Genomic DNA, 18150 nt, shown 5'->3' with positions numbered 1-18150 from the left:
CAAGGTACTAAATGATATCATAACCGCCATCGATAAAAGACAGTACTGTGCAGCCGTCTTCATCGACCTCGCCAAAGCTTTCGACTCTGTCAATCACCAAATTCTTATCGGCAGACTCAACAGCCTCGGTTTTCGGATGACTGCCTTGCCTGGTTCACCAATTACTTTGCAGACAGAGTTCAGTGTGTCAAATCAGAGGGCATGCTGTCCGGTCCTCTGGCAGTCTCTATGGGGGTGCCACAGGGTTCAATTCTCGGGCCGACTCTTTTCTCTGTATATATCAATGATGTTGCTCTTGCTGCGGGCGATTCCCTGATCCACCTCTACGCAGACGACACCATTCTATATACTTTCGGCCCGTCATTGGACACTGTGCTATCCAACCTCCAAACGAGCTTCAATGCCATACAGCACTCCTTCCGTGGCCTCCAACTGCTCTTAAACGCGAGTAAAACCAAATGCATGCTTTTCAACCGATCGCTGCCTGCACCCGCATGCCCGACTAGCATCACCACCCTGGATGGTTCCAACCTTGAATATGTGGACATCTATAAGTACCTAGGTGTCTGGCTAGACTGCAAACTCTCCTTCCAGACTCACATCAAACATCTCCAATCAAAAATCAAATCCAGAGTCGGCTTTCTATTCCGCAACAAAGCCTCCTTCACTCACGCTGCCAAGCTTACCCTAGTAAAACTGACTATCCTACCGATCCTCGACTTCGGCGATGTCATCTACAAAATGGCTTCCAACACTCTACTCAGCAAACTGGATGCAGTCTATCACAGTGCCATCCGTTTTGTCACTAAAGCACCTTATACCACCCACCACTGCGACTTGTATGCTCTAGTCGGCTGGCCCTCACTACATATTCGTCGCCAGACCCACTGGCTCCAGGTCATCTACAAGTCCATGCTAGGTAAAGCTCCGCCTTATCTCAGTTCACTGGTCACGATGGCAACACCCATCCGTAGCACGCGCTCCAGCAGGTGTATCTCACTGATCATCCCTAAAGCCAACACCTCATTTGGCCGCCTTTCGTTCCAGTACTCTGCTGCCTGTGACTGGAACGAATTGCAAAAATCGCTGAAGTTGGAGACTTTTATCTCCCTCTCCAACTTCAAACATCAGCTATCCGAGCAGCTAACCGATCGCTGCAGCTGTACATAGTCTATAGGTAAATAGCTCACCCTTTTTCACCTACCTCATTCCCATACTGTTTTTATACTGTTTTTATTTATTTACTTTTCTGCTCTTTTGCACACCAATATCTCTACCTGTACATGCCCATCTGATCATTTATCACTCCAGTGTTAATCTGCAAAATTGTATTATTCGCCTACCTCCTCATGCCTTTTGCACACATTGTATATAGACTGCCCATTTTTTTCTACTGTGTTATTGACTTGCTAATTGTTTACTCCATGTGTAACTCTGTGTTGTCTGTTCACACTGCTATGCTTTATCTTGGCCAGGTCGCAGTTGCAAATGAGAACTTGTTCTCAACTAGCCTACCTGGTTAAATAAAGGTGAAATAAAAATAAAAAATAAAATCTGTTTTTTTTTGTGTGCCAGTAGTTCAGACAGACAGCTCAGCGCATTAAACATGTCATCACCTCTCATAAATACAAGTAGTGATTAAGTAAATCTCTCCTCCACTTTGAGCCAGGAGAGATTGACATGCATATTATTCATGTTAGCTCTCTGTATACATCCAATGGCCAGCTGTGCTGCCCTATTCTGAGCCAATTGCCAATCGCAAGTCCCTTTTTGTGGCACCTGACCACACAACTGAACAGTAGTCCAGGTGCGACAAAACTAGGGCCTGTTGGACCTGCCTTGTTGATAGTGTTGTTAGGAAGGTAGAAACTAGGGCCTGGAGGACCTGCCTCAACTTCCACATTATTTATTACAAGATTTAGTTGAGGTTTAGTGAATGATTTTATTCGCAAATATTATGCTTTTAGATTTTTAAATTCTATTTAGGACTAACTTCTTCCTTGCCACGCATTCTGAAACTAACTACATCTCTTTATTAAGTGTTGCAGTCATTTCAGTCGCTGTGTTGAGTCATCCGCATACATAGACACTCTGGCTTTACTCAAAGCACGTGGCATGTCATTAGTAAAGATTGAAAAAAAAAATACTGGGCCTAGACAGCTTCCCTGGGGAATTCCTGATTCTACCTGGATTATGTTGGAGAGGCTTCCATTAAAGAACACCCTCTGTGTTATGTTAGACAGGTAACTCTTTATCCACAATATAGCAATGGGGTGTAAAGCCATATCACATACATTTTTTTCAGCAGTAGACTATGATCGATAATGTAAAAATCCGCACTGAAGTCTAACAAAGGTTGGAAGTAGGCTATATACCACCACAGAATCTGCGGTTTCAAAGAATGAGGTTCTATATATATATATATAATTATGCTTTAACAGGAAGTCACACATCTAATGTGATTAAACTGTGAACACGTGATGGCTTGTGATCAAAGCATGTACTCTAGATCAAGAGAAGGGAAGGAAGCTTTGGCGCTGTGGTTGGAATCTGGTGGTTGTCATAGTAACAACCTGTGGACCCCTCCTCCCCACTCTCCCAAGATTATACCTTTTGATTGCAGGGAAGAGGGTGAAGGGAGGCAGAGGGATGAGGGGGGGGGGACAGCAAGGAGGTCAAGAGGTGGTTGGGGGGGGCAGCAAGCAGGTCAAGATGGGGTAGGGAGGTCAAGGGGGTAGGGACAGGATGGGAGAGGCAATGAGTTATCGAGAGGAGGGTTAGAGGGGGTAAGAGACAGGGTGAGGAAAAGAGGAGGGTAAAGAGGGGTGAGAGACAGGGAGAGGCAGACAGGAGGGTTGAAAGACAGGGAGAGGCAGACAGGAGGGTAAAGAGGGTTGAGAGTTAGGGAGAGGCAGACAGGAGTGTAAAGAGGGTTGAGAGACAGGGAGAGGCAGACAGGAGGGTAAAGAGGGATGAGAGACAGGGAGAGGCAGACAGGAGGGTAAAGAGGGTTGAGAGTTAGGGAGAGGCAGACAGGAGGGTAAAGAGGGTTGAGAGACAGGGAGAGACAGACAGGAGGGTAAAGAGGGTTGAGAGTTAGGGAGAGGCAGACAGGAGGGTAAAGAGGGTTGAGAGACAGGGAGAGGCAGACATGAGGGTAAAGAGGGTTGAGAGACAGGGAGAGGCAGACAGGAGGGTAAAGAGGGATGAGAGACAGGGAGAGGCAGACAGGAGGGTAAAGAGGGTTGAGAGTTAGGGAGAGGCAGACAGGAGGGTAAAGAGGGTTGAGAGGCAGGGAGAGACAGACAGGAGGGTAAAGAGGGTTGAGAGTTAGGGAGAGGCAGACAGGAGGGTAAAGAGGGTTGAGAGACAGGGAGAGACAGACAGGAGGGTAAAGAGGGTTGAGAGACAGGGAGAGACAGACAGGAGGGTAAAGAGGGTTGAGAGACAGGGAGAGACAGACAGGAGGGTAAAGGGGGTTGAGAGACAGGGAGAGACAGACAGGAGGGTAAAGAGGGTTGAGAGACAGGGAGAGGCAGACAGGAGGGTAAAGAGGGTTGAGAGTTAGGGAGAGGCAGACAGGAGGGTAAAGAGGGTTGAGAGACAGGGAGAGGCAGACAGGAGGGCAAAGAGGGTTGAGAGACAGGGAGAGACAGACAGGAGGGTAAAGAGGGTTGAGAGACAGGGAGAGGCAGACAGGAGGGTAAAGAGGGTTGAGAGTTAGGGAGAGGCAGACAGGAGGGTAAAGAGGGTTGAGAGTTAGGGAGAGGCAGACAGGAGGGTAAAGAGGGTTGAGAGACAGGGAGAGGCAGACAGGAGGGTAAAGAGGGTTGAGAGACAGGGAGAGGCAGACAGGAGGGTAAAGAGGGTTGAGAGACAGGGAGAGGCAGACAGGAGGGTAAAGAGGGTTGAGAGTTAGGGTGAGGCAGACAGGAGGGTAAAGAGGGTTGAGAGTTAGGGTGAGGCAGACAGGAGGGTAAAGAGGGTTGAGAGTTAGGGAGAGGCAGACAGGAGGGTAAAGAGGGTTGAGAGACAGGGAGAATCAGACAGGAGGGTAAAGAGGGTTGAGAGACAGGGAGAGGCAGACAGGAGGGTAAAGAGGGTTGAGAGTTAGGGAGAGGCAGACAGGAGGGTAAAGAGGGTTGAGAGGCAGGGAGAGACAGACAGGAGGGTAAAGAGGGTTGAGAGTTAGGGAGAGGCAGACAGGAGGGTAAAGAGGGTTGAGAGACAGGGAGAGACAGACAGGAGGGTAAAGAGGGTTGAGAGACAGGGAGAGACAGACAGGAGGGTAAAGAGGGTTGAGAGACAGGGAGAGACAGACAGGAGGGTAAAGAGGGTTGAGAGACAGGGAGAGACAGACAGGAGGGTAAAGAGGGATGAGAGGCAGACAGGAGGGTAAAGAGGGATGAGAGGCAGACAGGAGGGTAAAGAGGGATGAGAGGCAGGGAGAGACAGACAGGAGGGTAAAGAGGGTTGAGAGACCGGGGGCGGCAGACAGGAGGGTAAAGAGGCTTGAGAGACAGGGAGAGGCAGACAGGAGGGTAAAGAGGGTTGAGAGACAGAGGGCGGCAGACAGGAGGGTAAAGAGGGTTGAGAGACAGGGAGAGGCAGACAGGAGGGTAAAGAGGGATGAGAGACAGGGGGCGGCAGACAGGAGGGTAAAGAGGACATCATTAAGTGGAGATAATGACAGATGGTGACTCTACCTCTCTGGCTGTGTGTGGACTGTTGAGGCACAAAAGAGAGAGAGAGCAGCAGATATGACACAAATTCTGCTGCTGCTGATAATGAACAGGGAACAGTATTATTAGTCCTGCTGATAATGATAATGAACAGGGAACAGTGTTATTAGTCCTGATGATAATGATAATGAACAAGGAACAGTAGTATTAGTCCTGTTGATAATGAACAAGGAACAGTATTATTAGTCCTGTTGATAATGAACAGCGCACATTAGTATTAGTCCTGCTGATAATGATAATGAACAGGGAACAATATTATTAGTCCTGATGATAATGAACAGGGAACAGTATTATTAGTCCTGATGATAATGAACAGGGAACAGTAGTATTAGTCCTGTTGATAATGAACAGGGAACAGTATTATTAGTCCTGTTGATAATGAACAGGGAACAGTAGTATTAGTCCTGTTGATAATGATAATTAACAGGGAACAGTATTATTAGTCTTGTTGATAATGATAATGAACAGGGAACAGTGTTATTAGTCTTGTTGATAATGATAATGAACAGGGAACAGTGTTATTAGTCTTGTTGATAATGATAATGAACAGGGAACAGTATTATTAGTCTTGTTGATAATGATAATGAACAGGGAACAGTATTATTAGTCCTGTTGATAATGAACAGGGAACAGTATTATTAGTCCTGTTGATAATGACCAGGGAACTGTGTTATTAGTCCTGATGATAACGATAATGCACAGGGAACAGTATTATTAGTCTTGTTGATAATGATAATGAACAGGGAACAGTATTATTAGTCCTGCTAAAAATGAGCAGGGAACAGTATTATTAGTCCTGATGTTAATGACCAGGGAACTGTGTTATTAGTCCTGATGATAACGATAATGCACAGGGAACAGTATTATTAGTCCTAATGATAATGATAATGAACAGGTAACAGTATTATTAGTCCTCTTGATAATGATAATGAACAGGGAACAGTATTATTAGTCTTGTTGATAATGATAATGAACAGGGAACAGTATTATTAGTCCTGTTGATAATGAACAGGGAACAGTAGTATTAGTCCTGTTGATAATGAACAGGGAACAGTATTATTAGTCCTGTTGATAATGAACAGGGAACAGTAGTATTAGTCCTGTTGATAATGATAATGAACAGGGAACAGTATTATTAGTCCTGTTGATAATGATAATGAACAGGGAACAGTATCATTAGTCCTGTTGATAATGATAATGAACAGGGAACAGTATTATTAGTTCTGTTGATAATGATAATGAACAGGGAACAGTATTATTAGTCCTGTTGATAATGATAATGAACAGGGAACAGTATTATTAGTCCTGTTGATAATGAACAGGGAACAGTATTATTAGTCCTGTTGATAATGAACAGGGAACAGTATTATTAGTCCTGTTGATAATGAACAGGGAACAGTATTATTAGTCCTGTTGATAATGAACAGGGAACAGTATTATTAGTCCTAATGATAATGAACAGGGAACAGTATTATTAGTCCTCTTGATAATGAACAGGGAACAGTATTATTAGCCCTGTTGATAATGAACAGGGAACAGTATTATCCGTCCTGTTGATAATGAACAGGGAACAGTAGTATTAGTCCTGTTGATAATGAACAGGGAACAATATTATTAGTCCTGTTGATAATGAACAGGGAACAGTATTATTAGTCCTGATGATAATGAACAGGGAACAGTAGTATTAGTCCTGTTGATAATGAACAGGGAACAGTATTATTAGTCCTGATGATAATGAACAGGGAACAGTAGTATTAGTCCTGTTGATAATGAACAGGGAACAGGGAACAGTATTATTAGTCTTGTTGATAATGATAATGAACAGGGAACAGTGTTATTAGTCTTGTTGATAATGATAATGAACAGGGAACAGTGTTATTAGTCTTGTTGATAATGATAATGAACAGGGAACAGTATTATTAGTCTTGTTGATAATGATAATGAACAGGGAACAGTATTATTAGTCCTGTTGATAATGAACAGGGAACAGTATTATTAGTCCTGTTGATAATGACCAGGGAACTGTGTTATTAGTCCTGATGATAACGATAATGCACAGGGAACAGTATTATTAGTCTTGTTGATAATGATAATGAACAGGGAACAGTATTATTAGTCCTGCTAAAAATGAGCAGGGAACAGTATTATTAGTCCTGATGTTAATGACCAGGGAACTGTGTTATTAGTCCTGATGATAACGATAATGCACAGGGAACAGTATTATTAGTCCTAATGATAATGATAATGAACAGGTAACAGTATTATTAGTCCTCTTGATAATGATAATGAACAGGGAACAGTATTATTAGTCTTGTTGATAATGATAATGAACAGGGAACAGTATTATTAGTCCTGTTGATAATGAACAGGGAACACTAGTATTAGTCCTGTTGATAATGAACACGGAACAGTATTATTAGTCCTGTTGATAATGAACAGGGAACAGTAGTATTAGTCCTGTTGATAATGATAATGAACAGGGAACAGTATTATTAGTCCTGTTGATAATGATAATGAACAGGGAACAGTATCATTAGTCCTGTTGATAATGATAATGAACAGGGAACAGTATTATTAGTTCTGTTGATAATGATAATGAACAGGGAACAGTATTATTAGTCCTGTTGATAATGATAATGAACAGGGAACAGTATTATTAGTCCTGTTGATAATGAACAGGGAACAGTATTATTAGTCCTGTTGATAATGAACAGGGAACAGTATTATTAGTCCTGTTGATAATGAACAGGGAACAGTATTATTAGTCCTGTTGATAATGAACAGGGAACAGTATTATTAGTCCTAATGATAATGAACAGGGAACAGTATTATTAGTCCTCTTGATAATGAACAGGGAACAGTATTATTAGCCCTGTTGATAATGAACAGGGAACAGTATTATCCGTCCTGTTGATAATGAACAGGGAACAGTAGTATTAGTCCTGTTGATAATGAACAGGGAACAATATTATTAGTCCTGTTGATAATGAACAGGGAACAGTATTATTAGTCCTGATGATAATGAACAGGGAACAGTAGTATTAGTCCTGTTGATAATGAACAGGGAACAGTATTATTAGTCCTGATGATAATGAACAGGGAACAGTAGTATTAGTCCTGTTGATAATGAACAGGGAACAGTATTATCAGTCCTGTTGATAATGATAATGAACAGGGAACAGTATCATTAGTCCTGTTGATAATGATAATGAACAGGGAACAGTGTTATTAGTCCTGTTGATAATGAACAGGGAACAGTATTATTAGTCCTGTTGATAATGAACAGGGAACAGTGTTATTAGTCCTGTTGATAATGAAAATGAACAGGGAACAGTATCATTAGTCCTGTTGATAATGATAATGAACAGGGAACAGTGTTATTAGTCCTGTTGATAATGAACAGGGAACAGTATTATTAGTCCTGATGATAATGAACAGGGAACAGTAGTATTAGTCCTGTTGATAATGAACAGGGAACAGTATTATTAGTCCTGATGATAATGATAATAAACAGGGAACAGTATTATTAGTCCTGTTGATAATGATAATGAACAGGGAACAGTATTATTAGTCCTGTCAATAATGATAATGAACAGGGAACAGTATTATTAGTCCTGTTGATAATGATAATGAACAGGGAACAGTATTATTAGTCCTGTTGATAATGATAATGAACAGGGAACAGTGTTATTAGTCCTGTTGATAATGAAAATGAACAGGGAACAGTGTTATTAGTCCTGTTGATAATGATAATGAACAGGGAACAGTATCATTAGTCCTGTTGATAATGATAATGAACAGGGAACAGTGTTATTAGTCCTGTTGATAATGAGCAGGGAACAGTATTATTAGTCCTAATGATAATGATAATGAACAGGGAACAGTATTATCAGTCCTGTTGATAATGAAAATGAACAGGGAACAGTGTTATTAGTCCTGTTGATAATGAACAGGGAACAGTGTTATTAGTCCTGTTGATAATGAGCAGGGAACAGTATTATTAGTCCTGATGATAATGATAATAAACAGGGAACAGTATTATTAGTCCTGTTGATAATGATTGTAGGATTCTGTTTGTGCTGCAGCACAATGTGTTGTCGTTTTCACTGTCCTCAGACATTGTGGTGGGAGGAGGTTATATCCATCTGGACGCTGTATGAATGATGGAAGACGAGGAGGTTATATCCATCTGGACGCTGTATGAATGATGGAAGACGAGGAGGTTATATCCATCTGGACGCTGTATGAATGATGGAAGACGAGGAGGTTATATCCATCTGGACGCTGTATGAATGATGGAAGACGAGGAGGTTATATCCATCTGGACGCTGTATGAATGATGGAAGACGAGGAGGTTATATCCATCTGGACGCTGTATGAATGATGGAAGACGAGGAGGTTATATCCATCTGGACGCTGTATGAATGATGGAAGACGAGGAGGTTATATCCATCTGGACGCTGTATGAATGATGGAAGACGAGGAGGTTATATCCATCTGGACGCTGTATGATTGATGGAAGACGAGGAGGTTATATCCATCTGGACGCTGTATGAATGATGGAAGACGAGGAGGTTATATCCATCTGGACGCTGTATGAATGATGGAAGACGAGGAGGTTATATTCATCTGGACGCTGTATGAATGATGGAAGACGAGGAGGTTATATTCATCTGGACGCTGTATGAATGATGGAAGACGAGGAGGTTATATTCATCTGGACGCTGTATGAATGATGGAAGACGAGGAGGTTATATTGGTCTGGACGCTGTATGAATGATGGAAGACGAGGAGGTTATATTCATCTGGACGCTGTATGAATGATGGAAGACGAGGAGGTTATATTCATCTGGACGCTGTATGAATGATGGAAGACGAGGAGGTTATATTGGTCTGGACGCTGTATGAATGATGGAAGACGAGGAGGTTATATTCGTCTGGACGCTGTATGAATGATGGAAGACGAGGAGGTTATATTGGTCTGGACGCTGTATGAATGATGGAAGACGAGGAGGTTATATCCGTCTGGACGCTGTATGAATGATGGAAGACGAGGAGGTTATATTCATCTGGACGCTGTATGAATGATGGAAGACGAGGAGGTTATATTGGTCTGGACGCTGTATGAATGATGGAAGACGAGGAGGTTATATTCATCTGGACGCTGTATGAATGATGGAAGACGAGGAGGTTATATTCATCTGGACGCTGTATGAATGATGGAAGACGAGGAGGTTATATTCATCTGGACGCTGTATGAATGATGGAAGACGAGGAGGTTATATTCGTCTGGACGCTGTATGAATGATGGAAGACGAGGAGGTTATATTCGTCTGGACGCTGTATGAATGATGGAAGACGAGGAGGTTATATTCATCTGGACGCTGTATGAATGATGGAAGACGAGGAGGTTATATTGGTCTGGACGCTGTATGAATGATGGAAGACGAGGAGGTTATATTCATCTGGACGCTGTATGAATGATGGAAGACGAGGAGGTTATATCCGTCTGGACGCTGTATGAATGATGGAAGACGAGGAGGTTATATTCATCTGGACGCTGTATGAATGATGGAAGACGAGGAGGTTATATTCATCTGGACGCTGTATGAATGATGGAAGACGAGGAGGTTATATTGGTCTGGACGCTGTATGAATGATGGAAGACGAGGAGGTTATATTCATCTGGACGCTGTATGAATGATGGAAGACGAGGAGGTTATATTGATCTGGACGCTGTATGAATGATGGAAGATGAGGAGGTTATATTCATCTGGACGCTGTATGAGTGATGGAAGACGAGGAGGTTATATTGGTCTGGACGCTGTATGAATGATGGAAGACGAGGAGGTTATATTCATCTGGACGCTGTATGAATGATGGAAGACGAGGAGGTTATATTAATCTGGACGCTGTATGAATGATGGAAGATGAGGAGGTTATATTGGTCTGGACGCTGTATGAATGATGGAAGACGAGGAGGTTATATTGGTCTGGACGCTGTATGAATGATGGAAGATGAGGAGATTATATTGGTCTGGACGCTGTATGAATGATGGAAGATGAGGAGGTTATATTCATCTGGACGCTGTATGAATGATGGAAGACGAGGAGGTTATATCTGTCTGGACGCTGTATGAATGATGGAAGATGAGGAGGTTATATTCGTCTGGACGCTGTATGAATGATGGAAGACGAGGAGGTTATATCCGTCTGGACGCTGTATGAATGATGGAAGGCGAGGAGGTTATATCCGTCTCGACGCTGTATGAATGATGGAAGACGAAGAGTTTATATCCGTCTGGACGCTGTATGAATGATGGAAGACGAGGAGGTTATATTCTTCTGGACGCTGTATGAATGATGGCAGACGAGGAGGTTATATTCTTCTGGACGCTGTATGAATGATGGAAGACGTGGAGGGTACATCCATCTGGACGCTGTATGAATGATGGAAGACGAGGAGGTTATATCCGTCTGGACGCTGTATGAATGATGGCAGACGAGGAGGTTATATCCGTCTGGACGCTGTATGAATGATGGGAGACGAGGAGGTTATATCCGTCTGGACGCTGTATGAATGATGGCAGACGAGGAGGTTATATCCGTCTGGACGCTGTATGAATGATGGGAGACGAGGAGGTTATATTCATCTGGACGCTGTATGAATGATGGAAGACGTGGAGGTTATATTGGTCTGGACGCTGTATGAATGATGGAAGACGAGGAGGTTATATTGCTCTGGACGCTGTATGAATGATGGAAGACGAGGAGGTTATATCCGTCTGGACGCTGTATGAATGATGGAAGACGAGGAGGTTATATCCGTCTGGACGCTGTATGAATGATGGAAGACAAGGAGGTTATATTCATCTGGACGCTGTATGAATGATGGAAGACGAGGAGGTTATATTCATCTGGACGCTGTATGAATGATGGAAGACGAGGAGGTTATATTCATCTGGACGCTGTATGAATGATGGAAGACGAGGAGGTTATATTGGTCTGGACGCTGTATGAATGATGGAAGACGAGGAGGTTATATTGGTCTGGACGCTGTATGAATGATGGAAGACGAGGAGGTTATATCCGTCTGGACGCTGTATGAATGATGGAAGACGAGGAGGTTATATTGGTCTGGACGCTGTATGAATGATGGAAGACGAGGAGGTTATATTGGTCTGGACGCTGTATGAATGATGGAAGATGAGGAGGTTATATCCGTCTGGACGCTGTATGAATGATGGAAGACGAGGAGGTTATATTGGTCTGGACGCTGTATGAATGATGGAAGACAAGGAGGTTATATTGGTCTGGACGCTGTATGAATGATGGAAGACGAGGAGGTTATATTGGTCTGGACGCTGTATGAATGATGGAAGACGAGGAGGTTATATTGGTCTGGACGCTGTATGAATGATGGAAGACGTGGAGGTTATATTGGTCTGGACGCTGTATGAATGATGGAAGACGAGGAGGTTATATCCGTCTGGACGCTGTATGAATGATGGAAGACGAGGAGGTTATATCCATCAGAACGCTGTATGAATGATGGAAGACGAGGAGGTTATATTCGTCTGGACGCTGTATGAATGATGGCAGACGAGGAGGTTATATTCGTCTGGACGCTGTATGAATGATGGAAGGCGAGGAGGTTATATTGGTCTGGACGCTGTATGAATGATGGAAGACGAGGAGGTTATATTCGTCTGGACGCTGTATGAATGATGGAAGATGAGGAGGTTATATTGGTCTGGACGCTGTATGAATGATGGAAGACGAGGAGGTTATATTCATCTGGACGCTGTATGAATGATGGAAGACGAGGAGGTTATATTGGTCTGGACGCTGTATGAATGATGGAAGACGAGGAGGTTATATCCATCTGGACGCTGTATGAATGATGGAAGACGAGGAGGTTATATCCGTCTGGACGCTGTATGAATGATGGAAGATGAGGAGGTTATATCCGTCTGGACGCTGTATGAATGATGGGAGACGAGGAGGTTATATTCATCTGGACGCTGTATGAATGATGGAAGACGAGGAGGTTATATTCATCTGGACGCTGTATGAATGATGGAAGACAAGGAGGTTATATTCGTCTGGACGCTGTATGAATGATGGAAGACGAGGAGGTTATATTCGTCTGGACGCTGTATGAATGATGGAAGACGAGGAGGTTATATTGGTCTGGACGCTGTATGAATGATGGAAGATGAGGAGGTTATATTCGTCTGGACGCTGTATGAATGATGGAAGACGAGGAGGTTATATTCGTCTGGACGCTGTATGAATGATAGAAGACGAGGAGGTTATATTCATCTGGACGCTGTATGAATGATGGAAGACGAGGAGGTTATATTCATCTGGACGCTGTATGAATGATGGAAGACAAGGAGGTTATATTCGTCTGGACGCTGTATGAATGATGGAAGACGAGGAGGTTATATTCGTCTGGACGCTGTATGAATGATGGAAGACGAGGAGGTTATATTGGTCTGGACGCTGTATGAATGATGGAAGATGAGGAGGTTATATTCGTCTGGACGCTGTATGAATGATGGAAGACGAGGAGGTTATATTCGTCTGGACGCTGTATGAATGATGGAAGACAAGGAGGTTATATTCGTCTGGACGCTGTATGAATGATGGAAGACGAGGAGGTTATATTCATCTGGACGCTGTATGAATGATGGAAGACGAGGAGGTTTCAGATTGTCTTTATTTATCTGTCTTCCTCTTGGTCTTTTTTTTTATCCCACCCCTCTCTCTCTCTCTTTCTCTCTCTACCCTTCATCTCCCTCTCTCTCTCTTTCTCTCTCTACCCTTCATCTCCCTCTCTCTCTCTCTGCCCTTCCTCTCTCATCCTCTCCTCCTCCTCTCTCTCTCTCTCTCTCTCTCTCTCTCTCTCTACCCTTCATCTCCCTCTTTCTCTCTCTGCCCTGTCTCTCTCTCTCTCTCTCTCTCTCTCTCTCTCTCTCTCTCTCTCTCTCTCTCTCTCTCTCTCTCTCTCTCTTGCTCTCTTGCTCTCTTGCTCTCTCTCTCCAGTGGTTCTCAGCCGACAGCAGCGGAGGGTCCAGTTGATTAGGATCCACCAGAAGGAAGAGAGGATGCAGAAAGAAGTGAGTAAGAAGAAGAAGAGACAGAAGCAGTACCACCACCCTCCTCCATTTACCACCACCACCAACAAACCCCTCCTCCCTGAGCCTATCACCTACCACAGGAAACCAAACCACACTCTACGCTTCGATGGGGACGTGCTGTCTCCTGTAAGACCCTGGATCTCTCTGCCTGTATTTGAGTCCCAAATTGCACCGTTTTCCCTTTGGGCCCAGGCCAGTAGCAGTACACTATAGGGAATACTGTATCTAATGGCCCGTCTCAATGGGTGTCAATATGTCTGTGTCAATATGTATTTGCGCCTATTTCAGTGTCTGTAAATAGGTATGTGTGCCTCTCAATATATCTTCTGTAAAACTGTGCCTGTCTTCATCTGTCTTCATCTGTCTGCATCTGTCTTCATGTGTCTTCATCTGTCTTCATCTGTGTCGATCACTGTCTGTTTGTCTTGGCTCTGGACAAACCCTCTCTCCCTTCCCTTCTCTCTCCCTTTCCTCTCTCTCTCTCTCTCTCTCTCTCCCTACTACACCCTCCCTCTTCCTTTTCTCTCCTCTCCCCCTCTCCCTCTCCCTCGCTCTCTGTCCCTCCCTCTCCCTCTCTCCCTCCTACACCCTCCCTCTCCCTCTCCTTCTCTCTCCCTCTCTCTCCCTCCTACACCCTCCCTCTCCCTCTCCTTCTCCCTCCCTCCCTCCCTCCCTCCCTCCCTCCCTCCCTCCCTCCCTCCCTCCCTCCCTCCCTCCCTCCCTCCCTCCCTCCCTCTCCCTCTCCCTCTCTCTCTCTCTCTGTCTCCCTCTCCCTCTCCCTTTCCCTTTCCCTCTCCCTCTCCCTCCTCAGAGTTACATCGCTAGTTTCCGGGACAGACAAGTGGACAGACAGGGATACCCTCACCACGGCAGGCCCATCGCCAGGCACTACATAGCTGACCGAGACTACGACTGTGGATCCCAAGTACCCCTGACCGCCCCGAATGGACCGGCTGTACGGGTGTGACAATGACAATGACCCATAGTGTTCTGGAGTGGTGCTGTCGGTCCATTCAATGTCCAGAAAAGATCTTCAATGTCTGGATTGAACGTTAATCTCTGGACCGATATTTTTTCTGAAGTGCGTATAGACGTTGATGCAGTCCCTTACCCTTCTCTTTCGTTCCACCCTGAAGCAATCAGTGTCCAGACTGAGATTGACCTTTGAACCCTGGACAGACTTATTGAAAGGCTGTTGATGTCTTCTCTCCCTTTCCGTCCTTTAGTCTGTGGTTTTACTTGGGCTGTGTAACATATAAACCCTGCTGGGGTTCCTACGTCTCAGCTCCTAAGGGTGCAAGAAAGCAAAGACTGATGTCTTCAAGACGCACTGACTGGAGTCTTCAAGAAGCACTGACTGAAGTCTTCAAGAAGCACTGACTGAAGTCTTCAAGAAGCACTGACTGAAGTCTTCAAGAAGCACTGACTGATGTCTTCAAGAAGCACTGACTGATGTCTTCAAGACGCACTGACTGATGTCTTCAAGAAGCACTGACTGAAGTCTTCAAGAAGCACTGACTGGAGTCTTCAAGAAGCACTGACTGATGTCTTCAAGAAGCACTGACTGATGTCTTCAAGAAGCACTGACTGAAGTCTTCAAGAAGCACTGACTGAAGTCTTCAAGAAGCACTGACTGAAGTCTTCAAGAAGCACTGACTGAAGTCTTCAAGACGCACTGACTGAAGTCTTCAAGAAGCACTGACTGAAGTCTTCAAGAAGCACTGATTGAAGTCTTCAAGAAGCACTGACTGGAGTCTTCAAGACGCACTGACTGAAGTCTTCAAGAAGCACTGACTGAAGTCTTCAAGAAGCACTGACTGAAGTCTTCAAGACGCACTGACTGAAGTCTTCAAGAAGCACTGACTGAAGTCTTCAAGAAGCACTGACTGAAGTCTTCAAGAAGCACTGACTGGAGTCTTCAAGAAGCACTGACTGGAGTCTTCAAGAAGCACTGACTGAAGTCTTCAAGAAGCACTGACTGAAGTCTTCAAGAAGCACTGACTGAAGTCTTCAAGAAGCACTGACTGAAGTCTTCAAGAAGCACTGACTGATGTCTTCAAGAAGCACTGACTGAAGTCTTGAAGAAGCACTGACTGAAGTCTTCAAGAAGCACTGACTGAAGTCTTCAAGAAGCACTGACTGAAGTCTTGAAGAAGCACTGACTGAAGTCTTGAAGACGTCTATTTTTGAAGTCATTTTTGGGCCCCCCCCAAACGTCTTTGGGAGGTAGTTTAGTTTTTGGTATAAAAAAAAGACTGTAAAATCACCAGGAATTCAACAAAACATTTGTTTAATTTAGGAAATCTGTTCATAAGTATCCCCCCCCCAAAAAAAAAAAATATGTGATTGTGTCTCAATGTAATCAAGGTATGAAATATATATAAAAATACATTTTTTGGGCGTAGTTGTGGTCTGTTTGCAGTGTACAAATGATTATAATTATGTTCCGGCCCCCGACCATCCCCCGACCAACCCCCAGCCATCCCCCCAGCCATCCCCCAGCCATCCCCGACCATCCCCCCAGCCATATTATATCTGAGGAGGCCTGCTGTGATACTATATACAATCTCCTCTCCTCTCCTCTTCCTCTCCTCTCCTCTCCTCTCCTCACCTCTCCTTTCCTCTTCCTCTCCTCCTCTCCTCTCCTCTCCTCTCCTCCTCTCCCTCTCCTCTCCTCTCCTCTCCTCTCCTCTCCTCTCCTCTCCTCTCCTCTCCTCTCCTCTCCTCTCTCTCCTCTCCCCCTCCCCTCCCCTCCCCTCTCCTCACTCTCTCCTCTCCTCTCCTCTCTCTCCTCTCCTCTCCTCTCCTCTCCTCACCTCTCCTCTCCTCACCTCTCCTCCCCTCCCCTCCCCTCCCCTCACCTCTCCTCTCCTCACCTCTCCTCTCCTCTCCTCTTCTCTTCTCTCCTCTCCTGCCTTTGTAATGTATTTACTCCTACAGTGAGCACTACAATGGTCTGTCCTTTAAAAGTTGCGGCGTACTGCAGCACAGCTTGCAGGCTGCCGCATAATTCTCTGGCAAGTTATTAAAGTGTCAGCCATTGTTACCATTAATGGTGGTTAGTGCTAATGGTGGTCCTTCTGTAGCTCAGTTGGTAGAACATGGCGCTTGTAACGCCAGGGTAGTGGGTTCAATCCCCGGGACCACCCATACGTAGAATGTATGCACACATGACTGTAAGACGCTTTGGATAAAAGCGTCTGCTAAATGGCATATATATATATAGTTTGACAACCAGAGGGCATATTTAAGAATCTAAGTTTACAAGTCATCCAGACGACAGTAGAATAAGGTAACATCACCTCAACAAGTCCGTTAGAAACATTCTGTGCTGTGAAGGTAAAGTCTAGTTGGGGTAATTAACTGGGTTAGTAACTGTAAATATAAGGTAATATACTACCTTATATTATATATATTATTATATATATACTACCTGGGGTTACTACCTGGGTTACTACCTGGGTTACTACCTGGGGTTACTACCTAGGGTTACTACCTGGGGTTACTACCTGGGTTACTACCTGGGCTACTACCTGGGTTACTACCTGGGGTTACTACCTGGGGTTACTACCTGGGTTACTACCTGTGGTTACTACCTGGGTTACTACCTGGGTTATTACCTGGGGTTACTACCTGGGGTTAATACCCAGGTTACTACCTGGGTTACTACCTGGGGTTAATACCTGGGTTACTACCAGGGTTACTACCTGGGTTTCTACCTGGGTTACTACCTGGGGTTACTACCTGGGGTTACTACCTGGGTTACTACCTGGGTTACTACCTGGGTTACTACCTGGGGTTACTACCTGGGTTACTACCTGGGTTACTTACTACCTGTGGTTACTACCTGGGGTTACTACCTGGGTTACTACCTGGGTTACTACCTGGGTTACTACCTGGGGTTACTACCTGGGGTTAATACCTGGGTTACTACCTGGGGTTAATACCTGGGTTACTACCTGGGGTTACTCCCTGGGTTAGTACCTGGGTTACTACCTGGGTTAGTACCTGGGTTACTACCTGGGGTTACTACCTGGGTTACTACCTGGGGTTACTACCTGGGTTACTACCTGGGTTACTACCTGGGGTTACTACCTAGGGTTACTACCTGGGGTTACTACCTGGGGTTACTACCTGGGTTACTACCTGGGTTACTACCTGGGGTTACTACCTGGGGTTAATACCCGGGTTACTACCTGGGTTACTACCTGGGGTTAATACCCGGGTTACTACCAGGGTTACTACCTGGGTTACTACCTGGG

General features: G+C 44.5%; 1 protein-coding gene across 1 annotated transcript in view; it reads left to right on the top strand.

Annotated features, from left to right (window-relative positions):
• LOC118381257 (transmembrane protein 198-B-like) overlaps window positions 1-15711 on the top strand; it is a 69789-nt gene extending 54078 nt beyond the window's left edge. Inside the window, exons 6-7 of the mRNA XM_052492728.1 lie at window positions 13794-14014; window positions 14700-15711. Coding sequence (XP_052348688.1) covers window positions 13794-14014; window positions 14700-14855 — 377 coding nt within the window. The 3' untranslated portion in view covers window positions 14856-15711. The remainder of the gene's footprint in view (window positions 1-13793; window positions 14015-14699) is intronic.
• The last annotated feature ends 2439 nt before the right edge of the window (window positions 15712-18150 follow it).

Source organism: Oncorhynchus keta, chromosome 34 (genome assembly GCF_023373465.1).
Source record: "Oncorhynchus keta strain PuntledgeMale-10-30-2019 chromosome 34, Oket_V2, whole genome shotgun sequence".
Taxonomy (NCBI): Eukaryota; Metazoa; Chordata; class Actinopteri; order Salmoniformes; family Salmonidae; genus Oncorhynchus; species Oncorhynchus keta.
The sequence above is the reverse complement of the archived record's forward strand: the minus strand, read 5'-3'. Positions and strand labels throughout refer to the sequence as shown.